General features: G+C 36.4%; 1 protein-coding gene across 2 annotated transcripts in view; it reads left to right on the top strand.

The window, feature by feature from the left end:
• ANKRD50 (ankyrin repeat domain 50) overlaps positions 1 to 13,533 on the top strand; it is a 39,770-nt gene extending 26,237 nt beyond the window's left edge. The window contains exons 3-5 of one of the 2 annotated variants that reach the window (XM_012644180.1): positions 3,102 to 3,331; positions 8,031 to 11,581; positions 13,096 to 13,533. In XM_012644180.1, coding sequence (XP_012499634.1) covers positions 3,102 to 3,331; positions 8,031 to 11,578 — 3,778 coding nt within the window. In that variant the 3' untranslated portion in view covers positions 11,579 to 11,581; positions 13,096 to 13,533. The remainder of the gene's footprint in view (positions 1 to 3,101; positions 3,332 to 8,030; positions 11,582 to 13,095) is intronic. The other variant, XM_012644181.1, reaches the window with a different exon arrangement.
• The last annotated feature ends 1,095 nt before the right edge of the window (positions 13,534 to 14,628 follow it).

The following is a 14,628-nucleotide window of genomic DNA, read 5'->3' as shown; positions in this document are numbered from 1 at the left end:
ATCTAACAGGGCACAAGATAAGCAAGCATATAAGCAAGCATAGTCCCTGCCCTCATGGATCCTGTGTTATAGGGAGAAAAGTATGGAGGTGGGGACACTTTATTCCCAGCCTTATAACAAAAACAGTATACAAATGACACACTAAGTTAATTTGAGAATGTGATAAATGCTACAAAGAAAAATGGGATGAAGTGCTAGCGTAATAGCAATATTGATGTTGAGGGCTACTTTAGATGTGTTGGTCAGGGAAGGCCTCTTTCAGGAGTAAAATTTGTGTTGAAACATGAAGGATACGAAGTTCTGCCTGGAGGAGCTTTCTATGCATAGAGAGCAGCAAGTGCATAGGCCCTCAGTGGAAAGACCCTCAGTGTTAGAAATAGGCCCTGAATGGAAAGAAAGCTTAGAGTTAGAGTAGAAAGGAGCACTGTGTGCTAGAATGAAAGGGAGGACTCAAGAATGAATCCTAGGATTTTGTCTTAGGAAACTAGGGGGTAATGAGAAGCCATCAAGTGACACCAGAAAGACAGGCAGGGCACTAGGGGAAGAAGGAGATCGGAAGGGAGGGGAAGCTAGTCCCTGAGACTAAGTGCTTAAACTGGAAAAGTCCTAGGTAACCCGGGATGAATATTCATCCTTGTGTAAGTTCTGGAACCAGACCTTGGGGTTGAATCTTTTTTTATCACTTCTGAGTAACTTTGGCCAAATAACTGATCCTCCTGTGCCTTGATTATATGATCTGGAAACAAGTATTATGATAGTGCTCATCTTAAAGTGTTAATGTGAGAATCAGATGAGTTAATGAACATGTACTTACATGTACTAATTACAGCATATAGAGCACCGAATTAAAGTTAGCAGTGGTGGCATTTGGTGACAGTAGTAGTTCAGGATGGAGATTTGTTTTTTTTCTTTTCTTTGCTAAGTTCTAACCAATGGCCTCCTGTCTCATTCTTTTCTTATAAACTTACCCTGCTTCAGGTTTTCCCTCATGTGCCAAAGCTATGTTTCTAAACAAAAATGTAAACATACCAATTTTCTGCTTAAAATACATCAGTGGCTCCTTAGTACCCTTAGGACAAAGCCCAAATTTCATAATAAAGCTACAAAGCCCAGTATTTACTCATTTTCATAATTCTTTTTTTCCATATTTTCTTTGGTCACTGGTCTTTCTCTTCTCCAAGCCTTTGCATGTGCTGTTGTCTCAACTAGATTGTTTTTCTTGTGTGTCCTCCCCCACTCCTAGCTCTTTCTCCTAATCTTCTGGCTCATTCATCACCTTACCAACCTTTAATTCCTGACTTCCCTGACTCAAAGTAGGTTAGGTTGGCTCCCTATATACTCCACAAGCCTGTGTGCTACCTCTGAAGTGGCACTGATTATGCCATACTATAGTGTGATTGTACTGCTGGTTTTCATCAACTATCATTGTTCTCATAGCAGACAAGATATATCCATAAGGTACAATAGAGTAAGTTTTCCCAAATTCAGCATGTTGTGTGTCCTTGCCAGGATTGCCCCATCTTTCCTTTTGTCTTCCTAGAGAGTTGTAATTGGTCCTTCAACACTTATTCACGTTGAGCACCCAGTATTTGAATATTTTTCTACATTCTCTGCCTTGCCTATTTTACTTGAGTTGATCATTTCTTCTTTACCTTGGTAGTAATTTTACTGCATTTTATCATAGCACTGAGCACACTGCATTGAAGTTATTTGTTTTCCATTCTAGATAGCAACAATGTCAAGTCTTTATTTAGGACCTACTGTGGTCACTGTGCTAGGTTCCAGGGGTACACTGGTGAGCAAAACCAATTTAGTCTCTGTTCTTGATACTTACAGCTTAAAAAATTAATAAAATTAATGACATTAAATAAGTAAATATAAAATTACAAAATTGGTAGGGCAGTGAAAAGGAACTACTATATCTGATAGTATAAAAGCATATAAATAGGGATTTGACCTTGAGAAATTGACTCTCAAAATTTAGTATTAAGGAGGAGGTAACTACATGAAAAGAGAAGGGAAGTGCATACCAGGCAGAGAAAACTACACATGAAAAGGCCCTTGTGTAACTGTGTCTGGGAAAGGTCACTGAAAGAAGGCTAGTGTGGCTGGAGTCACCCTTGAAACGGTGACTCTGGCTGCAGCAGAAAGTCACTGAAGGGGAGTTGTTGGAGGCATATGGGTTGTTACAGTAGCCCAGGTGAAAGAGATGATGGTAGTTTGGGCTCGGATGATGACGTTACAGACTGAGATGGATTTGAGAGATTTTGAGAAAGAAGTATTGATTGTTGCATGGTGATAAATTGGATGCTGGTGGCTATGGGATTGAAAGATGAAGAAGAGAATTATAGAAAATATTATTTGTTATTTTCTGGTGTGCATAACTGTATGGGTTATGTCCTCTTCTCTATCGTGTCTGCTCACCACCTTACTGACTACATGGCAACACATAAATATTTGCTGAAAACGAATGATCAGTGTTTTATTTATGAAAAAGTTACATTCAACTGCAATCTAAATTACATGAGTAGGAAATACATTAATCAATGGAGTAAAACCTAATAATTTATTCTTTGGCATCTGAAAATGTATCAAATGGGATATATTCAGTCTTTTAAAATAAAAGTTCTGGATGACAAGCTAGTGTAAAGTACAGTGATATTGTGAGAAAAAAATGATAAAACACTTCTAGATTCTATAGAACTCTTGATATTTTTCTTCTTATTAAGGTGATCCCCAAAGTTTGTTTTGTTTTCTCCTCTGCACCATATTTTTACCTTGTCATAATTCAAGCTTTTTATCACTAACTCAAAAATCAGAAGGGGAATATTGAAATCTAGTCTCCTTCAGTTCCTACTGCCCTTCCTAATTATGCTGAATCACTAACATGCACACATACATACTTTATTGTGGAAAATACTGTTGTTAGGACCAACAATCTAGTTAAATTAGGAAATTGACACTTACATAACATTTCTGTTCTAATACCTGAATTTATTTTACTCTTAAAATGTTTACAACTATTGATCTAATGTTTGAATAATAAATCTGAATATCATAGCCATTAACATTCAAAATGCTCATGTGAATGTGTTTTTCAGGTGCGTTCTGCTCCCTCTTTTGGGAATGAAGCCTCCCCAGCAAAGCTTATACCTGCTTGTTGATTCTGTTGATGAAGGGTGTAACATTGCTGAGGGTGAACAAACGTCTACCAGCTTATCTGGGACTGTTGCAGAGCTTTTAGCTGGACACCATGAGTTCTTCCCACCATGGCTGTTGCTGCTCTGTTCTGCCCGAAAACAGAGTAAGGCTGTTACTAAAATGTTTACTGGTAAGCATAATTACTTATTGTTGTGGTCAAATGTTTTTCATGATGAACTAAGTATATGTGTTTCTTTCTTTCTTAGAGGAAAGTATGTAGTTGAAGATCTGGATATTTGCTGCTATATATCTCTGGGGCTACATTTATTAAGCTGTTGTTTCATGATCAGTTCATATTTCTTCTAGCTAAACTGAGCATCGTAAGACTAGTGAATATTTTTGTTCGTTTGTTTGTTTGTTTGTTTGAAGTCAACGGCAGTTACTCTATGGCGTTTTTCTTGGTGTAAGAGGATAGAGACTAGAGTTAACTGCCCTTTAGGATACCTCTTAAAATATATCCTTTTTTTAACCCTTTTCTGATGTGTGAGATTATAATGTCTGTAATATATAAAGGTACATATCAGTTTTTTTCTTTTCCTTGTTTCTTACCTTACTTTTTTACTTTTCTTTTTTTTACTACTATACTAAAGTTGAGGTTAGTCCTATTAGATTATGTAAAGCACTCTTCTTTGTCCTGTAGGAAATAAAAGTATAAAACAAGGACCTAGCTCAGTATTTATCATGTAATTAGAGAGATATTAATTAATAGTTAAGTAGCCGTATCACTTTTAAGTAGTTCTATATATTTTACATTGTGGTGAAACTTTATTAATTTGTTGAAATGATTTTCTGTAATCAGCTTTATTCCCTCCATCAGTTTGTCTCTTTGACTCATATGCTACGAATGGCAGCACTTTTGGTTTCCATGTATAGTATTTTTTCTGTTTTTATTGGTAAGAATATAGCTGGTAAAAGTTTGGGGGTTAAACAATAGCTAACACTCAGGTAGCACTTAATGTGCCAGGCATAGGTAAAGTCTAAGCCCCTTTTGGTCTATGTCACCCATTCCCTTCTTTTCCTCATTAGAGAAAACCAATATCATTAGCTTATTTTATATGCTATGAATTCATATTTATATACTACATATTTTTATAGTTTGCATAAATGAAACACTACATATAGCATCTTAGCTTTTACCACTCACTAGCTGTTTGACCTTATGTAGCTTATATTCTCTGCCTCAGTTTCTTCATCTGTAATATGGGGATTAAATGACAAGTTACGTATGAAGCACTTGGGACAATACCTAATACAAGAAAGTGCTTCATAAATATATTGTTGCTATTATCATTTTTTCTCTTTTTTTAGCAAACATTATTTTTGAGCCCTATACCTATTACTGCTTATAAATCTAGTTCATTGGTTTTAACTGCTAGATAGTGTTCCTCCCCATGAATAAATCTCCTATTTTCCATTATCCTAGTGATGAGCATTTAGATCATTTTCAGTTTTCTGCTCCTTTGAAAAATGCTTCATGAACATGTTTGCCCATGTTTTCTTGTACATATGTGGTAAAGGTTTACCTTATAAACCTAGACTTGGAATCGCTGGGGTATAGAGTATGTACATTTTGAGTTTTAGTTAATTTTTCAAGTTACTAGCTAGTGTGCTTGAAATAATTTGTGCTCCTACCTACAACAAAACAGATTTGCCTTTTGATCAGTGAGCATTTGGTATTTTCAGATATTTTTTTTCGCTTTACGGTCTTGCACTTGATGTCCTTCTGACTGGCATGCTCGTTCCTTGAACTGCTTACTGTCTTCCCATTTAGATCTCTGCTCAGGTATCAATCACCTACAGACTTCTGACTGTGTTTTTTGTTCTAGTTATAGTTTTCCCTCTCCAACTACTTAATCATACACATTCTCTCTTATTTTTTTTTTTTTTTTGAGACAGAGTCTCACTTTTTTTGCCCGGGCTAGAGTGAGTGCCGTGGCATCAGCCTAGCTCACAGCAACCTCAAACTCCTGGGCTCAAGCGATCCTACTGCCCCAGCCTCCCGAGTAGCTGGGACTACAGGCATGTGCCACCATGCCCGGCTAATTTTTTCTATATATTTTTAGTTGTCCAGCTAATTTCTTTCTATTTTTAGTAGAGACGGGGTCTCGCTCTTGCTCAGGCTGATTTCGAACTCCAGAGCTCAAACAATCCGCCCGCCTTGGCCTCCCAGAGTGCTAGGATTACAGGCGTGAGCCACCGCGCCTGGCCCCATACACATTCTCTCTTTATTTGGTTTTATTTTCTTCGTATGCCTTACTAATGTTTAAAATGTGTTTGTATTTTATTTGTTTACTCGCCCGTTTGTCTCCTCTGCTAGGATATAGCTAGCCTCCATGAGAATAGAAATTTTTCCCATCTTGTTCACTGCTGTTATCTCCCTAGAATCCAGGACAGAGCTTAAAACAAAGCTATCATTCTGTTATTTGCAAGTAAATGAATTTGTATCTTCTTTGAGCCATGTTTTAGTGATAAAAGTAATAAACTAGTAATCAGGAGGAACCAGATTGTGGTCAGATTCCCTTACCCTATTCCTTCCCTTGAGATGTTATTAATTATTAAAAGTGCTGGGCTGTATATAAACATTTGACCACATCTCTATTGATGGTACATTTGGAATTTGGGGGTAAAAATTTGAGGATATTACTAAAGTTATTAATATATATATAATATATTACATATATGTTATTAATATATTACATATATGGTGATGTTCCTTTTATCACACATTAAGTTTAGGTATGTGTGCATAAATGTATGTCTATGTGTTATTGATCTGTTTCTAAACTATTCATCTGTTCTTCTAAACTATCTGTCCAATGTTGGTTTAATTTTTATAATTTTCTTGTACAGTTACTTCCTAGCCTTCTTGGCCATCAGTATTATTATTCTAAATTGTATATTTTTACTTTTATTCCTCTAGATTGACTTAAATAGCATATTTTAAAATTATAACTATCAATGATAAAAACCAAAAAAATTAAGATTTTTTAAAAATTTTAATTAAAGTTAGAAAAAATTAGACATTTAAAATATGCTTTCTTTCTACCCATGAACATGGCATATTTATTCATTTATTCAAATGTTTTCTTGGATTTTTCAGTTTTCCTTCTATATGTCCATATTAATGCGTTTTGCGTTGCTATAAAGGAAATACCTGAGGCTTATCTCAAGTTTCAATCATGAGATCTTAGTACTTAGTTTTAAATTATAGATGTTTATTCATATTGGGTTATACGATCTTTCATGTAAATCAATCAGTACATCAGCATTACTGTGGCATCTTTAAAACACTGTGTAAGGTAAGACGGCACTAGTTTTAAATAACTTTTTTATTAGCAACATACCAGGTGTTTTCCTTTTCTGACTTAAATTGCTTTAATGAATTTATAAAGCCAAAAACAAATGGACACACGGCAAAAGGATGCGAGACAAGCCATCTCAAATCACTAGTAAATGTTGATTGCTGCAAATTATACCCTCTTCAGGTCGGTAGTGTCTGTTTTCATACTTGAAATTTATCTTTTGAAATTATTTCTGTTGAGGATTTAATAATCAATTGTGTGCGTGTGTGTATAAGAGTCCATTTTTATATAGATTTAGGGCCATGCAAATTTGTTATCTCGTGTTTCATTCTCAGTGGTTGCTTTTTTCAATAAATTTGTCCATTTCCTCTAAGTACTTCAAACTTAGTATCCCAAAATTGAATTTGTCAGCTTTTTCTCCAAACCTTTTTCAATCCTTTTGACAAAGCCAGAAGTTAATGTCAGCTTTGACTCCTTCCTTTCTCTTTCCTTCTCCACATTTATCTTTGCTGCTGCTGCTGCTGCTGCTGCTGCTGCTGCTGCCATGGCTGTCCAGGCCCTTAGTGAGTCTGTTAGAGTTTCTCACAGCCTCTTTGAAAGGTTGTGCCTCTAGTCTTGACTTACTCCAGTTCTTCTTTGGTAATGTCAAAATGGTCCTTCAAAATGCAAACCTGGTCCCCTTATTGCCTTGTTGAATTCATTCACTCAGCATGTTTTTGTTTCGTAAGATGAATATATAATTGTCCAATAAATTCATGTCTATACATCATGATGTCATCTCCCTTCAGAGAATGAAATTGGGTTCCCATTAAAGAACTTAAAGTGAGTTTCAAATAGGTGTGACTAGTATATTTTTAGGTTGGTTTGAATTTTATTAAGTTGCTTTATTTTATAATGCTGAAATTTTGTGACAATTTGAACAAGTTGCATTTTAATTGGTTCAAGTTCTTTAGTGACAGTCTAAAATTTCATTATTTTAATTTGATAACATGTAAAATAATGTACTTTAAAAGCAGTGACAGGGGATATTCTAATTGGATGTAAATATTCAATTCCATAATTAGGGCTAATATACATTTAATTGTATAGGTAGAAATATATCAATTATTCATATTAAAAAGATTATCCTGTAAAAACAGACCTTACTTGTTATGTGTCCTGCAATTTTTTTCCTAATTATTTGGGAGTTCAGAAAATCTTAATAAGGTGCTTTTATGGATATGTAAGATTGCCTAATGCTTAGAACCTCTTACAATGGAGTGGAGGATAGGCACTGAGCCACTAAAAGAATAAGAAATAGTTTCATTTGTAGATAGGAAAATGAAGTCATTTTTCTGCCTTCAATGTGTTTTTACAGAAAGAAAATAAAATGATTTACATACTAACAGGTATTCATTGATTTGTTTATTAGTATTTATTAATTTGTTTATTAGTTTCTTATACGTTGAAGACATTCTCTTTGAAGATATGGCAACTTCTATAATCCTTTTCAACTGATGACATCTACTTTTTTTGTATCTTCTCTAGGTTTTCGAAAAATAAGTTTAGATGACCTTCGGAAGGCGTATATTGTCAAAGATGTTCAACAGTACATTCTTCATCGTTTAGATCAAGAAGAAGCTTTGCGACAACACCTCACAAAAGAAACTGCAGAGATGTTAAATCAACTGCACATTAAAAGTAGTGGATGCTTTCTTTACCTAGAACGAGTTCTAGATGGAGTTGTAGAAAACTTTATCATGTTAAGAGAGATTCGTGACATCCCAGGAACTCTAAATGGTCTCTATCTCTGGCTATGCCAAAGACTTTTTGTAAGAAAACAGTTTGCAAAGGTTCAGCCTATTTTGAATGTGATTCTTGCAGCCTGCCGACCTTTGACCATAACAGAATTATATCATGCAGTATGGACCAAAAACATGTCATTAACCTTGGAAGACTTTCAACGGAAGTTAGATGTCCTCTCCAAACTTCTTGTTGATGGACTAGGAAATACAAAAATACTGTTTCATTACAGTTTTGCAGAGTGGCTTCTGGATGTGAAACACTGCACTCAGAAGTATTTATGTAATGCAGCAGAAGGACACAGAATGTTGGCCATGAGTTATACCTGTCAAGCCAAGAATTTAACACCATTGGAAGCACAAGAATTTGCATTGCACTTAATTAATTCAAACTTACAATTGGAGACAGCTGAGTTAGCTCTGTGGATGATATGGAATGGTACACCTGTCAGAGACTCCCTGTCTACTTTAATACCCAAGGAACAAGAAGTGCTACAGCTGTTGGTTAAAGCTGGTGCTCACGTCAACAGTGAAGATGATCGCACATCATGCATAGTACGACAAGCCTTAGAAAGAGAGGATTCCATTCGGACATTATTAGATAATGGAGCTTCAGTAAATCAATGTGATTCAAATGGGAGAACATTATTGGCTAACGCCGCATACAGTGGCAGTCTTGATGTAGTGAATTTACTTGTCTCTAGGGGAGCAGACTTAGAGATAGAAGATGCTCATGGACATACACCACTCACCCTAGCTGCTAGACAGGGACATACCAAGGTGGTTAATTGTTTGATTGGGTGTGGAGCAAATATTAATCATACCGATCAAGATGGTTGGACAGCATTAAGATCTGCTGCCTGGGGTGGCCATACTGAGGTAGTTTCGGCACTACTTTATGCTGGCGTAAAAGTGGATTGTGCAGATGCTGATAGCCGAACAGCTTTAAGAGCAGCAGCATGGGGCGGACATGAGGATATTGTATTGAATTTGCTACAACATGGTGCTGAAGTGAACAAAGCTGATAATGAAGGTAGAACTGCTTTGATAGCAGCAGCATACATGGGGCACAGAGAGATTGTGGAACATCTGCTGGACCATGGAGCAGAAGTAAACCATGAGGACGTCGATGGCCGGACTGCACTCTCTGTAGCTGCACTTTGTGTGCCTGCAAGTAAAGGGCATGCATCAGTCGTTAGCCTTTTAATTGATCGAGGTGCTGAAGTAGATCATTGTGATAAAGATGGCATGACTCCACTCCTGGTAGCTGCCTATGAAGGACATGTTGATGTGGTTGACTTGCTTCTCGAGGGGGGAGCAGATGTAGACCATACCGATAACAATGGCCGTACACCCCTCTTAGCAGCAGCTTCTATGGGTCATGCCTCAGTTGTAAATACACTTTTGTTCTGGGGTGCAGCTGTGGATAGTATTGATAGCGAAGGTAGGACAGTCCTCAGCATAGCTTCAGCACAAGGAAATGTTGAGGTGGTACGCACTCTGCTAGATAGAGGGTTAGATGAAAATCACAGAGATGATGCTGGATGGACACCTTTGCACATGGCAGCTTTTGAAGGTCACAGATTAATATGTGAAGCACTTATTGAACAAGGTGCTAGAACAAATGAAATTGACAATGATGGGCGAATCCCTTTCATTTTAGCTTCCCAGGAGGGTCATTATGATTGTGTTCAAATATTATTGGAAAATAAATCCAACATTGATCAAAGAGGTTATGATGGAAGAAACGCACTGCGGGTTGCTGCATTAGAAGGACACAGGGACATTGTTGAATTGCTTTTTAGCCATGGGTCTGATGTAAACTACAAAGATGCTGACGGTAGGCCCACACTTTATATCTTGGCCTTAGAAAACCAACTTACAATGGCTGAATATTTTTTAGAAAATGGTGCAAATGTAGAAGCAAGTGATGCGGAAGGAAGGACAGCACTTCATGTTTCCTGCTGGCAAGGCCACATAGAAATGGTGCAGGTTCTGATAGCCTACCATGCTGATGTCAATGCTGCAGACAATGAAAAGCGCTCTGCTTTGCAGTCTGCAGCCTGGCAGGGCCACGTAAAAGTGGTTCAGCTTCTGATTGAGCATGGTGCCGTAGTTGACCATACATGTAACCAAGGTGCAACTGCACTCTGTATTGCAGCCCAGGAAGGGCACATTGATGTTGTGCAGGTTTTATTAGAGCACAGTGCTGACCCAAACCATGCTGATCAATTTGGGCGTACTGCTATGCGTGTTGCAGCCAAAAATGGACATTCTCAAATAATTAAATTATTAGAAAAATATGGTGCATCTAGTTTGAATGGCTGTTCCCCATCTCCTGTTCACACAATGGAGCAAAAACCTCTACAGTCAGTGTCTTCAAAAATGCAATCATTAACGATTAAATCAAATAGCTCTGGTAGTACTGGCGGAGGGGATGTGCAGCCTTCACTACGTGGTTTACCTAACGGGCCAGCTCATGCATTTAGTTCTCCTTCAGAGTCTCCAGATTCTACAGTTGATCGGCAGAAGTCATCACTGTCAAACAATTCCCTGAAAAGCTCAAAAAATTCATCTTTGAGAACTACTTCTTCTACAGCAACAGCTCAGACAGTGCCAATCGATAGCTTTCATAACTTGTCATTCACAGAACAAATTCAGCAGCATTCGTTGCCACGCAGTAGAAGTCGACAGTCAATTGTTTCCCCGTCTTCTACAACACAGTCTTTAGGACAGAGTCATAATTCACCAAGTAGTGAGTTTGAGTGGAGCCAAGTAAAGCCCAGTTTGAAGTCAGCTAAAGCAAATAAAGGGGGTAAATCAGAAAATTCTACCAAATCTGGATCAGCTGGGAAAAAAGCTAAACAAAGTAATTCTTCACAGCCAAAGGTTTTAGAGTATGAAATGACTCAGTTTGATAAAAGAGGACCTACAGCCAAATCTGGGACTAGTGCACAACCTAAACAAATGCCAGCAGAATCTCAGTGCAAAATTATGATACCTTCAGCTCAGCAGGAAATTGGTCGATCTCAACAGCAGTTTCTTATTCATCAACAAAGTGGGGAACAGAAGAAGAGAAATGGAATAATGACAAATCCAAATTATCATCTGCAAAGCAACCAAGTTTTTCTTGGTAGGGTTTCAGTCCCGCGAACAATACAAGATAGAGGGCATCAGGAAGTATTAGAGGGGTATCCTTCCTCGGAGACAGAATTAAGCCTTAAACAAGCCCTGAAGCTTCAGATTGAGGGCTCTGACCCTAGCTTCAACTATAAAAAGGAAACACCATTATAAAAGGTAATATTTCATCAACATGAAGAATAAAAATGAAAAGTATAGATCCCTCTGTTTGGAATGCTCTTTTTCCTAATATTCAGGTGGCTGATCCCCTCACCTTCTAATCTCTACTCAGATGTCTTCTCAGCCAGACCTTCCTTATCACCCTTTCACATGTGACTTCTCTAACCCCTGGCCCTCCCTTTTCCCCTTTCCTGCTTTATGTTATCCAAAGCACTTATTTAACATACTTTGTATGTTTTATTTATTATGTTTAATCTCTGTCCCCCCCCCCAACAAAATACAAGTTTTGTGAGGGTAGGGACTTTTATCTGTTTTATTCACTGTTGTATTTTATGTACTCGGAATCGTGCTTGGACCTATGGTAGTTTCTGAGTAAAAATCTGTTGAATAAGTGAATGAATGAATGAATAAATGAATAAATATACTATTTATGGATCCCAGATTAAGAATTCTTGCTATTCAGTCATTTCCCCTCCTAAAAGATCTTTGGTGACAGAGGGAGGGGCTATTTCTGTCATATTCATCTCTTTGATTTGAATAAAATAGTATATACAGCACTTAGTAAATTTCATTCCTTTTCACCCAGAACAAAGAGAAGATTTAATCAGTAGAAGGTAATTTTTATTATTACAGATCTCTTAACCTTTCAAGTATTGTTTTCACACAACAGGTGTAGGTATGAAAGATGGTAAATAGATGTATTAGCAAGATGGGTATTTAAGGCCCATTTTATTTAAATAAAATAGTCATATTTTTTAAATAAAAACATTTTTTCTTCTCCCTACCACAAAGGATGTTACAAAATTATATAAAGGGAGTTAATGGGAAAAATAGATAGGAACATAGTTTTTATATTTTGCATACTTCTCCAGAAGCACATTTCCTATGTTAATTGGAAGATTTCATTAGGAATCTTGCTAGCTTGTACTACAACCATATTTATCCCACTTTACTTAATCATTTTTTTCCTCTAACAAAATTGTACTCTTTTTTTAAGCAAACTTAAGTCTCCTTCTTTTGCTTCTTTTGTCTTCGGGGATATATTTTAGGTATGATAAGAGAAACATTATAAATAAATTCCCCTTATCTTCTAATAATAAACACCCTTCAATGTGAATCTATGGGCAAACAGTCAAATGTCATTCAAAAATAATTTGTATAAAGTATTTAATTCATTCTTTACTGTGGTTTATTTAAAAAATATTTAGCTCTGATGGTACAGCCTTCCAACTCTATGGTTTCTTTTGTAAAGGCAAAGTGCAAATGTATATTAAGCAATAAAACACATGAATTAAGGTAAATATTCTGTGGAATTCTAAAAGTGGCTTATAAATTAAATAATGAATCTCTAATAGATAAGGCTACTATGTGCTTTACATGATAAATATATACATATAAGGATATACAGAGATATATGTATTCTTATATAAAGTCTTAAAACTATATGTAGTTATATATTAGATAATAAGCTTAATGTAGAAATTAATTCTTTTTTTTAACTTTTGCATTAGTTTCCTATTCTGTGAAACAGAAGACGTTGTGATTGGAGTGGTTCTTCAGCTACTGGATGAAAACATAAAATGCCTGTTGATTTGCTGAAAAAATAAAAAAAGAAGAATGTGATATCTACAGTACAGTTACCTTAATTACTGTAATGTGCCTAAATAGTAAGGCTGCCTTCTCAATGTAACCCTCTGTGCTTAAAAACTTTCATTTCGTGTGCTTTGTATTCACTACACAAGATAAGCACTTTTTTTAATGCAGTTCCCTGATAAAAGCTAAAAAAAAATTTTTTGATTAAAGTATTCTAAGATTTGATAAATGTGCATGTGCCATGGTCAAATATATATGAAAAGGCAGTGTTTCTTGTATTTATTTTTTTCTTTTTGAGACAAAAGAAACTTAAGCATACTGTTTCAGTCACATTTGCATTGTAGCGTATGGCCTGTTTTTTGTATCTTTAAAAATGTTGCCCAATAAAATAAATCTTGCAACTCTTTTATGTTCACTACACCTTCAGCATTGGATAAAAATGAATTTCTATGTAAATGTCACATTGAGGTGAAAAAAATAGTTTCTTGACAAATTAAAACAAAATTTTCTAATAGTTTAGGGAGCTGCTCTAAGTAGTTTAAATCTGGATTTTCCCAGTAGAATCCTCCTCATCTCTGGCTAAAAGTATGGAAACAAACAACCAGACTGTAGGCAGAACCAAGTTCTATTTCATCCACTGAGATGCAGTTTCACCTTCCACTCGCTTGTCATTCCACCTCCAAGAAAACAGACTGTCATTCCTGAGGCATGAAAATTCTCAGGGACAAAGCCATGCCTCAGTTGCATGTGTGTGCAGAGGGAAATGCACCTGTCTATCTGAGGGTAGATTTTTGATCCCTGAACAATTCATTGACTACCCTTCTCTTCCTTCCAGCCAAATGAAATATAATATCCCAGTATAAATTTTAATGCTGGCTTCTCTCTCAGCTGTTCTATTTTGTAAATCGCTGCATGACCAATACAGCCCCAATCAAAATCAATTGTATTAATTTTAATGGTTTAGTTGGATGAATATTCCTGATGAATGTAATATGTGCTGTCCTTCCAGATGACACCACAAATTCATCAGTCATAGCACACGTATACTTTTTATTGTAATTTGATAAATAATAGTGATGGATTTGCACTTTTCTATCCACATACTCTTTCCTGTTTTCTTCTTCAGACAATTGCATGCAGGAGGGCTGGATGCCAGAGTTAAGGGAGAAGTCTGTGACCAAGGAAAGTAAAATAGGTTCAAGTAAGCATGCGACTTACAGCCTTGACCTCCTGGATATACTCCAAACCAGTGGAGCTCTCTTAGATGGGTCATTTGTATATTCTGGAAAGGTTGGCATAATGGTTTAGAAGCCAAGGTTATGGATTTCATTTTATAATGAGCCCTGTTAATCATACAGAACTGAGAAATTCTGTTCTTTTCATGTGCTGTTGATAAGGAGGAATAAGGAAAGAATTTGGAGATTCAGCACAAAACCATTGCTACTTTTAGA

Source organism: Propithecus coquereli, unplaced genomic scaffold, assembly GCF_000956105.1.
Source record: "Propithecus coquereli isolate 6110/MARCELLA unplaced genomic scaffold, Pcoq_1.0 Scaffold207, whole genome shotgun sequence".
Lineage (NCBI taxonomy): Eukaryota > Metazoa > Chordata > Mammalia > Primates > Indriidae > Propithecus > Propithecus coquereli.
The sequence above is the reverse complement of the archived record's forward strand: the minus strand, read 5'-3'. Positions and strand labels throughout refer to the sequence as shown.